The sequence below is a fragment of the Coenobita brevimanus genome, chromosome 21 (genome assembly GCF_032717465.1).
Source record: "Coenobita brevimanus isolate Jiangsu-jjx chromosome 21, ASM3271746v2, whole genome shotgun sequence".
NCBI classification, from domain to species: Eukaryota; Metazoa; Arthropoda; class Malacostraca; order Decapoda; family Coenobitidae; genus Coenobita; species Coenobita brevimanus.
The window spans coordinates 30,587,448-30,604,283 of NC_136974.1; the positions used below are offsets into that span (position 1 = coordinate 30,587,448).

A 16,836-nucleotide genomic window follows, 5' to 3' on the forward strand; every position below is an offset into this window, starting at 1 on the left:
ATTTGTGTTATCTCAAGGCCAGTAGATCTGAGAAGTTATTCCTCTCTGAATGTTTATTTCTTTTTCTTTTCTTCTGTTTTCCAGGAATTGGGAGAGGAAAAATTTCATTCACGACTATACTTTTTCTTTACTCTAACTTGACTTAACATTACTATCTCTCCAACTTGAATGCTGAGTTGTAACAAAAGATTAACAGTAAAGTATGATACAGTCACGAAGAAGTGCTGTGGAAAGGACGTACAACCGTAAGATTGTCCTTTCCCGCCACTGACCTACGTGAATTAAGCTGCAAAGGAACGAAAACCTGGGCCAAGTGAGAGGAAAAGCATAGTCCCTTTTGTCCTTCATGTAACAAACTTTTCACACGGAATGTCGAGATACTCATTAAGTTCGCTGGTACAAGTTTACATAAGGTCGTTAAGATGTAGTTCAGCCATTGAAAAAATATATACCAGTATACTGCGCATTGACTTTGTTGTGTAAGTTGATAATTTAGCCTTCTGATGAAAAAGTAATCAATATTCTAGATTATATGGATAGCAGGGCTTAATCAATTTACTGGTTGTTTTGTGGTTGTCGTGCTTCGTGACGTTTAACTCAGTAAATAAACCATGTTTCACTTACTGGCCAGTGATATGTGTTTGGGTATTTTAGCTTTGGTGTCACTGGGCGTCTAATCTCTGGTGACACTATTGATGATGTCAAGGAGTATAATGTTTTTGATTCAGTACACGACCACTAGATATGACAAAGTCCAGGAACTTGTTCAGATCGTTCTGCTTCAGTCAGTCATGCAAGGAGCATGATTCATAGCCAGTGGTGTTGTTGGTGTAGGCCTATATCGTAACAAAAGATTTCTTATAGTCAGTAATGACTGCTCTTATATAAATTACATTTTTAATTAAATTTACTTAACTCTAAGATATGTTTACAGTTTATAGTAACATTTACAATGGCATGATTCCTATTCGATATTCATCTCTGTGGGATTTCCCACGTAAGATGTAGACTCTTCCCATGTCTCTCGTTCTTGCAAAAACGTATCTTCATTACGACAAGGAACCGATCATAAGTTTGCTTGTGACTCCAGATCCTTCTTGGTGATATGGGGCCCTGGTGACTGGCTGCTGCTACCTCTGCCGAAATGAATACAGCAGTTCAGAGAGCATCTTTCAGTGCCGGACTTTGGGTGAGGTTTCGTGACCACGGCTGCCAGCCATGAAGTTCGTAGAAGTCAGCAGCAGAATCACTGGCTGAAGAATTTTCTCAGTAAAACTCAAGTAGTAACTGAGGCCATACAAAAATAATAAAAAAAGAACTGGAAATAACCAAGGAAAAAAGAGACCAAGGCAAATAGATATTAGACATTCAATAAACAGTTCAATAAAAAATACGTTTATTTTACTCTGCGTGAATGTAACAGCCGGCCTGGCGACATGTGACTACTAGCACAATGTATACGTCACTGGTGCCATCCTCCGTAGTAAATGTAGTATGCATATATCGGGAATGCCCATGCTTCATGTAGGCATAAGCAATGTATCAAAACTCTATACGAACGTGCATATTTTATTTGCGTCAAAATACAAGTAAAACGTTAGCGTATTTAGAGTAATAACGAGTGAGCACCGAGAGTCATGACAACAATGATAAGGTGCTGTGTCTGGCATCACTGTTTCCTGATGTTTTGTTCCAACACTATTTTAAACACAAGTATATGCTAGTGTCAAACTTATTATACAATACATGTATTATCACATGTAAATTATTCACGTTTTGATATATTTTAATATAAATTGGGGTTACTAACACGATTAGTGAGTACGTTTGTATTTTTCAGGAGACCACCGACAACCGAGGTAGAGTTCGCGCCAGAGGTATGAGTCAGTTGAGTGAAAATGGCCGGGGCAGGAGGACCCCACAGTGCTAGCTCTCCGTGTAATTTGTCTAGAAGTTTAGATAGAACTCTAGCCGAAGCTCAAGCGACGTGTGAATTAAAACTTAGCGGTCGAAAACTAAAGGAATATCCGAAAGGTGCTGCAAAATACAATTTATCCGACACAGTAATTGCAGGTAAGCCTCAAAAAGTTCCTTACAAACTACGGTACGGGACTGCTTAACATTTCGTGTAAATTTTAAGCATGCCTTTCCCACTAAACGCCATTAATCATCCTCATAAGTAGTAGCCTTAATTTCTTCATCATAATTTTTTAGGATAAGTGACATAATAACCTCGCTTTCTACTCAACTTTCCATTTTTTTTTTTCATTTTTTTTCTTTTTTTTTGGTTTCGACCAAGTTGACGATGCCTCGCCCTTGACATCATTGTGGTCAAGAGTTTCATTCAGTTGGGTGGCCGCCAGCGCTCGTAATGGTGGTTATGCCGTGTGGAATGACGCCTCAGAGAGAGAGAGAGGATGCGAGGGGGAGAGGATGAGGGAGTGGGTGCGAGGAAAGGAAATAATGCTTGGCAGTTGGAGAGGGAGAATGGGGGGATTGGAAGCTAAGCAGAGAGGGAGAAATTTGAAAGCGGGAAGTTATTTTGGTGGAATATTCATTATTTCCTTTGCAAGTTCATTTAGCTGTAGTCCTGTTCTTTATAACTTTAGTCGTATGAGCTTTTATTCACTAAGAATTCTACAGACCTGATGTATTGTGGCCTTGTTTGTGCCTTTCAGTTGTTTGCCATTAAATATCTCTGAAAAAATTAAAGCATAGGTGCATGTATCGCAGTTTCCCGTAGATGCTTTTTATTACTAAATAATAGCAGTGTCTATGAAACTTTGCATTGGTTATTTTATGCGGTAGGATTGGTGTAAGCGTTGGTAGCCTACTTTAAATATGGTACGGTACATTTTCATTGTAGATTTTATTGTTATTTTGGAATTGATTGTAGACATGACATTTTTTTAGGATACTTTAGATTTTTTGAGAAGATATGTGTAAATGTTCTGAGGTAAGTTGACCATAGATAGCGTTGTGTTACCATAGCAACGCATGTATGATGCTTTCCACCGTCTGTCTGTACTCTGGAATATTAAATGGAAATATGTATGCACGTGTTCAGAGCGCAGGTAGTTTAATTGTAGTGTTTTCCAGTGTTTGCTTGGAATGTTTTTGTGAAGGTATGAGAGTAAGTGTTCGTATCCATGGTGATATCATTGTAGATGCTTTGTCTTGTTATCGTCTCGGCTTGCTACACTCCAGTGCTCGTGGCACCGAGGCTGAATTTATGTTGACAGCCATATTTATGGCGTTTCATAAGTCATCTTTCACAGACAACAATGATTTTTGCTTTAGGCACTTGTGTGTGTGTGTGTGTGTGTGTGTGTGTGTGTGTGTGTGTGTGATTGCGTTCTAACAGAGCATCCGTTATTAATGTTGAGTAACCCCCTGTATAGCTAACACCGGTAATTTTATCAGCAGCCACACCTAAACACTAAAATCAGCATTTCTATACCTCTAATACAGTCAGAGGTAATGGTATGTTATATATTGGGTTATAAATAGTTACCATTATATATTTACGTCCCTAATATTAGGGCAAGTTATTAGGTATGTTAGTGGGTTAGGGGGACAGGAAAATATATGGGAAATGTAGTTTGAGGTAGACAGGAGATTATGTACTTAGGTTGCATAAAAAGTGGATTCGGAAGGCTTGAATGATCAGGGAGTGGATGTATTGATCCGTTTCGTTGTGTACACGGATGATAGTTCCCCAGTTTTGTCGCTTATTTTTCTTGTTATTGGATCTTGCCCATCCTATTTATAGTTAAGTATGGTCGTGGGAAATAGGGCTAGGTTGGTGGATAAACTGATTTGGCTAAGTTCAAACAGTTACCGGGTTTCATTGGGAAAATTTATGACACAGTAACAGGCAAATTAGTAAAAAGTGGAAAAGGACTCTTAACTAGAAACTTTTTTTTTTCTTTTTTTAACTGTATATAAGGTAAGGTTGATGACTAGGATGGAGTATATAATGCGGTATATCTACGGTATTTATTTATCTATCTATCTGTCTGTCTATCTATCTTCAGTATATAGTGCTATGGCGTCTCCCTCTGCATCACATCATGATAATTTTTTTTTTTTAAATAAATATTCGATTTACTAAGCAGCAAAGACCTTACCAGCTCAGTTCGTGTTACTCCAGTTTGTTGTCTGTATTTTTGACTTCAGGGTGGTAAATGACCTTTTATTGCTTAATACCCCCCCCCCCTTATCACATTACGGCGTTCCTGAAGCCTCATCTACGGTTGTTTCCTGCGTAATGGAAGACTCGCTCATTGGTACTTAGATGTACCCAAATTCATTTACTTTTTTTTTTTTTTTTTTTACTACTTTTATGGGCGTAAGTGATTCTTCCTCTTGATTTTGTTTCTGTTGACACAGTTTCCCTGTTATTATCCATGTTCCTTATTGGTTTACTGATGATTATTTTATGGAGTGAAATTCGTTTCCCGTTTCCCAGCTGGAGGTTAGGTTAGGTTAAATTGTTAGGTACCGTGAGGCTAGGTTAGGTTTGATTAAACTGTTAAGTGGTTAGGGTAGCTTATGCTCCGGTGGGTTAGAATGCGTTACTTTTTTTTATGTGGTGATGATTTATGTAGGATTAGTTATATATGGATAGATTAGGTTATACAGTATGAGGCTAGATCAGAGTATGTTTGGTTAGGTCATATATGGATAGAATACGGTATATGAGGCCAGATTAGAATATATTTGGTTGGGTCATATGTGGATAGATTAGGTTATATGAGGCCAAATTAGAATATGTTTGGTTAAGTAAGGGTACCGGGTATCTTCCATTCATGTAAGTCGTAGAAATTACCATTTATGAATCGTGCTGGAGTACTAAGAAGCGGCCGGGACGCCAAACTACGAACAACAGTCGCTTCCGCCAATACGCTGATGAATCAAGAGCTGACACTGCGGAACATAACTAAAAACTGTGAAGCAGATTGAACAAAAAGCTTATTTGCCACCCCGGAAATAATCAGAAAAATATAGGAGACTATTAGGAATAACTGATTTGGTAAGGTCCTTCTGCTGTCTAAAGCGTACCGGTATGTTTACCGAAATATTAAATGGAGAGCTTATCTTCAGTTAGTAATATTTTGGGCGTCCCTTGTTCTTCAGACACTTTCTGACATGCTCTGGGACAGAATCTGCTGACCTGGAGTACAGTGCGTCTTAAGCATGTTGGGAATATATATATATATATATATATATATATATATATATATATATATATATATATATATATATATATATATATATATATATATATATATATATATATATACGTAAGCACGAACAATTCTGTAGCAAAACAGGACGGGAAAACTGGGCACAGGTGTGAGAAACCTCACTCAGACACCAGTGTTCATAGGAAACTGAATTTTCCCACGATATGATGATGACAAATTCCTAAATTAAAGTGCTTGAGGGATGATAACTCACTTTTGCTCACCTGGGACGAAATAATGGCGAGATGGACAGCAGTGTCACGTAAACGTTTTTATGCACGATGGTGTTCCGTGTCACACTGCCCTAGACGTCACTACCTGGTTGAAAGATTGCCAAGTTCAGGTGCTGGAGAAGTGGCGTGGTGATTCTCCAGACCTTAACCGCATTGAAAACTAGTGGACCATAATCAAGCAGGAGCTCAGACAGTATGACACTTCATCTCTTCTGGCGGAGGCGGTGAGGGAAGGTGTGGCACAATTTGAATAACTCAAGGACCTGGCAGATTCTGTCCGTGAGCGTCTCAAAGTGTCTGAAGAACAAGGGACGCCCAATAGATTATTAATTTTAGGTTAGTACTCCAATAAATATTTTATACTATTATTAATTATGATGTAATGTGGTGCAGAGGGGGCGTCTGAATTTTTGGCCAGCTTTGTGTAAATAAATAAATTATACATACATATATATATATATATATATATATATATATATATATATATATATATATATAGATAGATAGATAAGTAGATAGATAGGTATAGATAGATACGATACCGTAGATAAAGATACAATAGGATAGTAATTTTACGATAGTGGACGAGAATAGTAGCTACGCTGAAGATACGGGCGGAGTGTTAGGTAGACACAAGGCAACCATTCTACCCAAGGTGCAGTAGGGATAGCTTACCGTAATGCTCAGACTGGTTACACTAGGTTAGCAGGTCATGGTAGGTTTAGTTACTAGGCTGTCAGATACAGGTTCATGGGTAAGGTTAACAGAATGTTAGAGTAGACGAGTTAAGGTCAGATACGGGTAGTTATGGTACCGTACCTTAGTGTCATCGAAGAACACCGGTATCATAGTTCTCCAGCTGGTTTTATTAGGTTACTAGGTCAGATTACATTCATGCAAGTAAGTAGAGTTGGAAAAATAGTAGGTTAAATCTAGTAAGCTGAATTAGAAAAATGTCATTTACAGTACGGGAAGGTAAGTGAATAAAATCATGTGGTTGTGGACTGATGAAAAGGAAAACATTGCGTCATAGGATTCAAGGAGTTAACCTCGCTACTGATTTTCTGGAGTATTCATTTCAGGAAGGACGTCATTGTCGTGAAGTGATTAATCAGCTTACGCCATATTCCCTCTTCCAGGAAGGGCAGAAACGCTTGTCAGTTGCTAGGCTTGTTGATTTTTTTTTTCTTTCGAAGCGAAGCTCTCCGTTCCCATTAGGCTTAATTCATTCCCTCCCTCCCTCACTCTTGAAAGCGATTGGGTGGCTTATTTGTGGTTAATTCAGTGCGAGAGTATTGTCATTGTTCCCTTTCCTCTTTTGAACTTGATCCTCGTATGTCCATACAGTGCTTAGTCTCACTTATTGCTTCCTCCCTCCTCTAGAAATCGATTCGAGTATTCAGACTGCTTAATCTCAGTCGTCCACCGTTGTTCTTTTCGAATCGACCGGGGGAGTTGTGATTTATTCATACCGTGCCTAATATTCCATTCCCTTTCCTCCCTCAATTCGATCTGTAACACACGAGAATAATAAGGTGCAGTTTACAAAATAAGTAGCTCAGGAAGAAGTGCTACAGTTTCCCATGTCAATTAGAATACAGGTTCGAATAAATCTCAGTCATTTCGTCCCTTCCATCTTTTGAACTCGATTCATATCTTCCGGTAATCTCGATTTTTTTATATATAATCTTTCGTACAAGTTAATAGAGCCCGTCGTAGTTAATTCAGTCCGTGTTTAATCATTCAGCAGTTTCAACCGTCTTGTGAATTTGATCCAGCTTGATTCATGCGCTCACTCAATCATTATTTACCTCTAGTGAATTCAGTCTTAATTTATTCATTCAGTTCACGTCGCCTCATTACATCTCTCATTAATGTCAACTGGACCAAAGTTTATCCGTATCGTGTTTAGGTTTACTCAGTGCTTCTCACCCATTGACGATGCTTATTGAGATAATTGTAATGGGCTTATTTTCACTCATATCTTAACGACTATTAGGCTTATCCTAGATGGCGGGGATGTCCTTCATTTGGAGTATTCGTTTCCCGGGAGTAATGTGTGCTTGGTTAGTGGAAGCCTATTAATTCTTTAAACATGTTTTTCCATTGCAATTACGTTGCGCTGTTAGGCTCTTTTGGCATATTCCTTACCGTAAGTGTGACGTTATGCATGCTTTACCCCGGTAGGTGTAGCTACTGAGGAATGTTTGAGGGCATCGTATAAGCTTTCATACTGAGTCGTAATTCTGATCATAACCATTCTTAAAAATATTTGGTAGTAACTATACCATATAAGCTAATCACAGGTGTTGTAGGTATGACGCCACTCCCACATAATCACACTTGGGTAGCCAACAAGCATAAAGAATTGGACATAAACGTATATATTACATCTCGTCATGTAATTAGGCTATAGTACCGGGATAGCTTTCTGTATCCGTAATAATCTATATGCTCATCCATATTACAAAACCAGCTGCCGAACTGGTAACGCAAGACCACTAAGTTATAAGAACTCCTATCTCTTACCCGTGACAGTGTTGCCAAGTCGGGAATGAAGCTCTTGTGTGTGTTGGGAGTAGGACAGGAAGCGTCCTGTAGTATTCAGGCTACGCAGTTAGGCTTGAAAGTTAATGTGTGTAGTTCAGGGCCCTGTCTAGTCCTGCGCATAGCTCCTCTCTGATGAATGAAATCGTCTGGAGTTTGCTAAAATACTGGTATAAATCTAATAAGATGTCTACCAACGCAGCAGAAGGGTTATGGAGATTCTTTTTCACTGTTATAGTGGTTTGCTCTGCTGAATAAAGTCATCTGTGGTTAGTGATAGTAAAATCATGTTCCCGAACGTTTGCCATCGCTACGAAAGAATTAATGGGACTTGTAGCTACATTGTTTTCGTTTACAGATTGTCATGTGTTTTGCTGTTGATAAGGCGCAGGATATATAAAATACGTTAAGGCAGTGTTGAAGTATAAAAATTACGAACAGCCCTTAGTCGTCGTCATCATAATCATTTTTTTTTTTAGTTATTCATGCTGTAGGTTGGGTAGGATCTAGAAACGGTAAAGAAACACAAGATTAACAGTCAGCAGAGTACGAATATCCCACCAAGTACAGTGGACATGCGCCACATCCGTTCACCCATCATTCAAGTTTGTCCACACACACACACACACACACACACACACACACACACACACACACACACACACACACACACACGGTTAAGGTTAGTGGGTTATTCCCTCCTTGAATAACCTAGATAGTTAGCAGAGTAACTACCGCTGTGCAATGTGTTGTGGCAGAGTACCAGTTATTAATGTGATGGTTTCGGTAATGTTCGGTATTTCATCAGGTAATGTTCAGTATTTCATCAGATTTAGTCGCTACCGGATAGACATTAGGCCTATTGTTAAGCCTGGCAACTTTCATCTAAACAACGTGGTGCCGGGTAGCGCTTTAGAATGTGCACACTCACTTGAGCACAGCATTTTATGATTTGGAATAAGAGAGCAGTTGACATCAAATGGCTCTTGTGGATATATTGGACTGTTGTGCCAGGAGACATGTTGCCACCATATTCAGTCCCAATACAGAAGTTTGCAAGGCGCGGTTTGGTTGTTGATCATATTCTAGACTTGACACCAATCCTGATATGCTTTAGCCTTTTCTTTTTTGCCTTTTTACCGTATATTATTTTTTATGCCGTGACAGTAGTATCGAAGTAAAACCAGCAGTAGTAGTAGTAGTAGTAGTAGTGAACTTTTAAGCGATTTAGTTTGATGGAGTACGGTTCCGTGGTTGACAGCAGATGACAGTTGCGAATATATTGGTCTATTGTACTAGGAGGTGTTTGTCATCGTGCACATTCCCAGTATGAGAATGTAGCCTTCCAGTAAACTGAGCATATTTTAGACGACGTGCCAATATTATAGTGGTTTTTATTTGTTTGGTTTGTTTGTAATAGTACCGGGTAGTAGTAGTAGTAGTGGTAGTAGCAGCAGCAGCAGCAGCAGCAGTAGTAGTAGTAGTAGTAGTCTAGTAGCCTGGTGGTAGCAGCAGCAATAGTAGTAATAGTTGTAGTAGTAGTAATAGTAGTAGTAGTAGTAGATGTTGTTGTTGTTGTTTATTAGCAACCGTATTGTATGTTACTATTTTGTTCTCATTACTGCCACTGCTGTTGGTTGTTTATTGCCTTTACTTGTATTGATTGCTGCGTAGGCGTGTTGCTTTTAAGTTGTTTGTTCTGTTTTATATTAACTGTTGCTGTTGTTCTCGGAATTAATTTCCCCTCCATTTTGTGCTATAGCTAGGCTATATCTTTGTTGCCTATTCTGGTATGACCCGGGTACTGTTCTTATCTATTATTATAATATTGCCGTAGCACTGTTAATAATTGTTCTTTTGGGTTTAGGCTGCTTTTTTGTTTGGTTGAAGCTGTAACCAGAAACTCACTCAGCAATCAGTCCATACAACACTGATCAATCCCATTATCCTTGCCTCCACCCCAAAGTTGTATGGTACAGTACTTACCTGGTTGATTGAACTGAAACAGGAACCCGCTGCTGTATACGATGCGTACCGGTACCGGTATATATCTACCATTATCCCTCCCTCCCTCCACCCATATTGCTTTTCATATCATTGCATTATTACTATATTATTATTATTATTATTATTATTATTATTATTTACGTAAAGGAAACCAAGAGCCGATATCTTATAGCCTGCTTCCCATCCCATCCCCTCTCCCTTTTTCCGTCCCATCATCTAAGCCAACCTTGTTGCCTTCCTATACGTATTCCACCCATTCTTTTCTTGTTTCTCCCTCCCTCCAGTTTCTCCCTTCCTCCCTCCCTCCACCCAAACCCGCTAATTGCTCACCCCAAGATAAACGCCTGGAAATTGAAGCTGGAAATTAGCCGAGCCACTTACTGGTTTCACATTGCATCGTTTATCTCCTTACGTTCACCCTCGCTACGTAAATGAACATTATGAAGATTTATTTATTTTTTATTATTATTTTTTTTTTTACGTCGTGCGGATGCCTGTATATGGGAGTTTTTACTCGTCCCCTACGATATTTCCTTTGCTGCCCAGAGACTACCGGTATATTTTTTGTTTTTTCTGTCCAGCTACTGAAGACATTTGATACATTTTTTACCCATTGATTAAGCTGGTGCCTGTTGTGTTTGTTCTTTGCTACCGAACCTCCAGACTTATTGTTTGTTGGGAGACTGATGGAGTTACTGAAGCTTACTAGAAATTTAGAGAACTTTTATTTTTTTCTAGTGATTGGTGCAGCTGTAGTTACGGTATTACATTTATTAGTACTGTTTTTTTCCTTGTAACTGCACGATTTCATTCATCCTGGGACGTACCTCGTAGTGAAGGATGATTTACTTCGAGTGTGCAGTACCAGTGTTTTTGTGTGCCTTTAAGTGGCTGCAGGAGACGTCACGGAGCACTAAAAATAACTAAGGATTCCGTTAACCCATTAATTGTGTTTTATTATATTCATGCTGTCACTTTGCTTTTTCATTCATCTTGGGAAGGACCAGGTAGTGAGGGAGTTGAATTTACCGAGAGTTTACAGCACTGGTATTGTTGTGTGTTTTTAAGTAGCTGGTGGGAGTGTCATTGAGCACTAAAACAGCTAAAGACTGCAGTGCTATGCGGTTTCATTGAGCTTGGGAAGGACAGTGTAGTGGAGGAGTTGAATTTACCGAGTTTATAGTATCGGTGTGTGTGTGTGTGTGTGTGTGTGTGTGTGTGTGTGTGTGTGTGTGTGTGTGTGTGTGTGTATTAAGTGGTAGGAGGGGATGTTTGTGATCACTAAATAAGGACTGCGGTGTTAAGTAGCGGGCCTAACACGACGTGGACGCCCGTGTGACGATTGGAATTTCCTGTTAATTTCACTTGCAGGAAATTGTAGTTGTGGTTGTGGGTGCGTTGGCTTGAAGGTGAGGTAGGAACTGAAGGGGAGTGGTAGATAGGAAGAGGGGGAGTTTATAGGTAAACAAATGAGGTAGGATGCTGCTTGGGAGTGAGGTAACCTAAGCAAGGAAGATAGCTACTAATAATGAGAAGGATTGGTTGATGCGGGAGCTTGGGAGCTGGGAGTGATAATTGGTATGTAAGGTAAGGATAGGTAACATAAGAGGAAATACAATCATAAGTAAGTACAGTATCATAAGAGTACTGGCTAATGCATGATAATTTCAGGGTAAGTTCCCGGTGAGGATAAGAAATACAGTGTTATAAGGAAGTACAGAATCATAAGAGTACTAGCTAATACATTCGTAGCCTAATACAGATAATGGGAGGCCTACCGAGTGTTGATCAATACGGTAATGAGATTATTTGCCAGGGGGAAACTAATTAACTGTGCCAGGGATTAACCTTGATGAGAATAGGGAGTTCCAGTAGGCACCCTGGGTCTTTATAAACTCTAGGGTAACCTTTGGGGTGGTGGCGGGGTTGGGGGGTATGAGAGATGCCTGTCGGGTGGTGGAGGACGGAGGCTGAAGGGGGATGAGTATGGGGGTTAGGGGAATTAGGGGAGGAGAGAGATCAAGGATTAAAATTAGGGGAAGTATGGGGAGGAGGGGAAAGACGGTCAGGGGAATAATGGGTAAGGAGTGAGGAGAGTAAAGGTGGGGATCAAAGGAGCAAGGGAAAGGGTAAGGGGGGTCGGGAGTGAGGAGAGTAAAGGTCGGGATCAAGGGAGGAAGGGGCAGGGTATAGTGGAGTAAGAGAGGTGTGAGGAGCAAGGGTGAGGCATGGCAGAAGGAAAGGGGATAGTGTATGTGTGAGGCAGGGAGATAAACATGACAGGCGAGTGGAGGCGATGCAGATGTGGTGCTTATCACTTGGCAGGCAGGGATAGAGGTGATGTGTAGGGTTACTCTGGGAGGGAGAGGTGAAACACAGTGACGAGTTGGAGGGAAGCAGACGGTGACAGCTGTGAAGAGGGAAAAGAATGATATGAGAGAAGGAAACAGACTGACGCGGAGGGGGAATAATGAGGTGTGACGAGAGTAAGGATAGGGCGTGACAGGATGGAAGTGTGTGTGTGTGTGTGTGTGTGTGTGTGAGAGAGCGAGAGAGAGAGAGAGAGAGAGAGATAACAGCAACATGTGTAGGTCTTATCACTAAGCAGAAGGGAGTTAGGCACAAGCAGGCAGGCAGGGATAGAAGTATGGTATAGGGCTGCTTGGGGAAGGAAGGGAGAAACACAGAAATTGAAGCTGAAGAGAACAACAGACTATTATGAAGTAGGAGAGGGAGGAAGAGAGGCAGACAGAAAAAAGGGAAAAGTTAAGTTGGGAGAGGTAAAGGTGAGGCATGGGGGGGGGGAAGAGAATTGCGTATGTGTGGGGCAGAGAGGTAAAAGTGACAGGGGTGGGGGAGAGACAAGCAGGCAGGGAAGCTGGGCACAAGGACGTCATTAATATTTTGCTGGTCACCGTACGATTTTATCCACTTTAGGAGAGACCTCTTGTAGTGAAGCGGTCAGTGAAGGTTTTTATTATTTCGTTAGTCTCCTAGTCTGAGTGAAGTCACCTGGAAATGTCGATTAAGACAAGAAATGTACCTGGTAAACAAGTACTCGTGTTGAAGATTTGTCTCAGGAGGAAGAAACACGAGAGAGAGAGAGAGAGAGAGACAGAGAGAGAGAGAGAGACAGACAGACAGACAGACAGACTGAGACAGACAGACGGACAGACAGACAGAGAACAGACAGACCGATCACTATTAAGAAGGATGGCGATGGAGAGACGATGAGGAAGAGGAATACGGAAGAAGAGCTTGTGGGAGACAGTAATAAAAAAAGAGCCAGCTATGAAGAGGGAAACAGATGGGGAGTGTGGCGTGGAGCAGACAGAGCGACGCTTACCCAAATGCAGATGTTTGAAGGATGAGGTGCAGGGCAGGGAGTGAAAAGCGTGAGGTGGCAGGGAGGGAAGAACAGTCGAGGAGGAGGTTGAGGTAGACCAATTGGAGAGAGAGAGAGAGAGAGAGAGAGAGAGAGAGATTAAAGATAAGTGAGGAATTAGTTTCAGGCAAGAAAGTGAAGAATGTAAGAGGAGGAGGACAATCGGGAACGAGGTGACGTTGAAACTGCAGTAAGAGAAACAGATAATTTCATGTTGATATTTTTTTTTTTTTTTTTTTTTTTTGTGGGGGGGTGGCAGTCAAGGAATATGAGATGAGACAGAATTTATTATGTGAGGAACAGAGCTTCTTTATGGAGGTACGTGAGGAGTGAGATGTAGGCAGGGGATGTGGATGTGAGATGCTAAGCTAGGGAGAGAAGAGCAAGCATTCAGGGGTAGTAATGAGGCAGCATAAAACTCAGAGAATGTTTTGTGATAGACAGAGTGACACTTAAGAGTCTGCAGATGTGTGAGGAGTGAGGTGGCCTGGAAAGAAGAGCTGACATGTGGAGGAGGAGAGAGGCGGACGAGTGTTTGAGGTGAGAGAGACGTAGGCTGTGTAGATGTGTGAGATAATAATGAGGATAGAAAGCGATAGACAGAAGAGAAAGGGGAGATAGATAAACATGGAGAATGTGATGGGGGAAACTAGCTCTTAGAGTGTGAAGAAAGTGAAGCAGTGGGAAGAAGGAGGGGTGAGTAGACACAGGAGGAGGAGATAGAGTGGGTTGATAGAAACAAAGTGAAGAGGAGGAGGAGGAAATGAGATAGAGTGGGTTGATAGAAGGAAAATGATGATGATGAGGAAAGATGAGAGTGGAGTAAGGGAAACAGAGTCTCGACCTGGAGAAACAGGCGCTTAAGGTACGGTACTGGTGTTTGTGTGAGGAATGAAGATAAAAGGTTTTCATCAACTAAAGGAAGGCCTCGTGTATTTAGGGTGTTACTATTCCTACTGGTGTGGAAAATCTCTTCAAAAAACGAAATTGTCACTAAATAAGAATTAATCATTACTTCATGGGGGTTGGAGGATTTACCGGTAGTCTTGCGTCGTGGGATTGAGGGGTTTATACTGCACTGTGTTGCCAGATTGAAGGGATTAGTTTTACTTTATCAGATTGACGAGGTTATTGTATAGACTTATTTTGCATGGGTAGCATTGACGAAGTGCTGTCAGTGAAGAGGTTTTAGGGAGTTCCATGGCCCACGGTAATAGCCAAAGGACCAGCGAGTTGGCTGAGAGGAACACAGTCGTTAATTATGCATATGTGTCCGCACCGAAGTTTAACCTCCTGTACTACGATGACATCTTTTCATTTTATTCTGACCAAGAGCCATATATTATGTATGGATCTTGCATGTGGCAACCCCAGGACGATTTGATGCAGCCCTAGAACCACCTCTTAGATTGAAGAGATTAGAAATAACCCCCACCGTTCTCTTCATTACGTTAATGATTTCTTACATTTTATTTCTCTCATCCAACAGGGGATTTTATTTTCTGAAAAGAATGTTCATAGCGAAGGGCTTAACCTCTTCCGCACGATGGGGTAACAACTGAGCTGAATAGGAAAGTGTGGTGAGAAAAAAGAGCCACTTATGCAGATGTGCGAGGCATGAGGTGCAGGGAGGGGGAGGGAGGAGGAAGTGATGTGGCCTGAGGTATGTGTGTGTGACGGGGATTCCTGTGGCTTAGCGAGGTGAGCCAGGGCATCGCTGAGGTGAGGCAGGAGGAGGAGGAGGTGAGACAGGCGAGAGGTATAGGGGAAGAGACAGAGGGGAGGGGGAGGATATGGAGGGTGAGCTCACGAAAGGGGAGATGAGGGCACGGAGAGGAAAATGAGGGAGGAGGAGAGGAGAGGAGGGAGCGGAGGAAGATGAGAAGTTGGAGGGGAGGGGAGGGGGCGAATGGGATAAATAAGGGGAAAGGTATGGAGGAGGATGGGAGGTTGTGAATAGGGAGATGAGGGCATGGAGAGACTATCACGGTAGAGGCTGGGAGGTTTTTGATGTTGGACCTGAGGATTCTTGTACTCGGGTCTATGGGAAGGGATAAAAGAATAGCTTAAGAAAAGAAGCAACAACTTAGAATGGTGTTAAAGAACGCTGCGTACACGATGAGAAGTAGGAAGATGGGGTATAAAAAATGTAAGTCATTAGCCAAGAGAATGGGGAAGCATGATGTTAGAAATACGAGGAAAGAGGAAACGTATAAATAAGCAGAAGTTACATTACTGACGTGGGGAAAGAAACTAAGTAGGGGGTGAGTTTGATGTTGAGGAGAAGACAGGTTAAGTGATGGAAAGGAGATGGGAGATGAGGGAGAAAATAAAAGTTGCAAATCAAGTAATTGGATGAGGAAGGTGACTAAAGGGATGTGATGAAACATGAGAAGGAGATGAGGAGGGAAAAGAAGAGGACACAGTTAAATTGGTTGGAAATGAGAAGGTGGAGGAGGAGTAGAGGGGTGAGAAGAGAAAAACTGTCATAAGTTAAGGAAGTAAAGAAAGAAGGTGAGCTAGAGATGTGAGAAAGGAGAGCAGAAGTGGGGTTAAAGAAGCACAGGTTACAGTAGTGGGTAAGAAAGAGAGGTGAAAGGAAAGAAGAGAGGTGATATAAGTGAAAAAAACAACAACAGCAACAAGCGGAGTTACCGGTAAGTTAGTTGGGAATTAAGAGGATTTGGGAGGTGAGAAAGAGAGGCGTCACGCATTAGAGTACCGTACTGTAGTTGGGAAAGGAGAGTTAGAAACGCGAGGATAGAGAAAGGAGGTGGGGAAATGAATTGATGAAAGATGAATTATACAAGTAAGAAAAAGGGGAAGGAAGAAATTGTGGTCAAAAGTGAAACCAAGGTAGAGGGTAAAAACAAAAGATACAGAGAAACAGTAAGTGGGAAATGAGGGAATATACTCGTACAGCAGCAGCCAAAAGTTAATTTAGTTGGTAACGAGGAGGAGAGGAGAGGTGAAAAACAGAGAGGCCAAGAAACTGAAACACCTTTGCTACCGTAGTTGGGAGCGGAGAGTTAAGGCTGGGAGGAAAAAGTGGAAAGGGGTGGGGAAAGACAAGATGATTAAAAGCCGCCGCTCCAAGCAAACCCCATCCACACGGGGACGTTATTTTTACCTTGTTCTTGTTGCTACGATTTTTTGTTTTAATTTCCAGAACACCCTAGTTGTGAAGTGATTAAGGAAGGCCTAACCCCTACATTTCGAAATGCCGTATTTTCCCAAGTCTCAACAAAATCGGTTGTGTATGGTAAGAATAAACCCACACAAGGCTTCCACGGGTCGTAGGTGTTACGGCATTGGGGAAGAAAGTTCGTTTAGAGGTGCAAGGAAAGAAGAGTGAGAAGCTGGGGAAAAAAGTGAAGTTAGGGGAATCGGTAACTGCTGGAGAAAGAAGGTTGAC

At 41.3% G+C, this 16,836-nt stretch overlaps 1 protein-coding gene across 1 annotated transcript in view; it reads left to right on the forward strand.

The window, feature by feature from the left end:
• The first annotated feature begins 1,898 nt into the window (after nt 1–1,898).
• Nucleotides 1,899–16,836, forward strand: part of Lrch (Leucine-rich-repeats and calponin homology domain protein) — a 323,711-nt gene continuing 308,773 nt past the window's right edge. The window contains exon 1 of the mRNA XM_080266719.1: nt 1,899–2,073. Within this exon, the coding sequence (XP_080122845.1) occupies nt 1,899–2,073 (175 nt within the window). The remainder of the gene's footprint in view (nt 2,074–16,836) is intronic.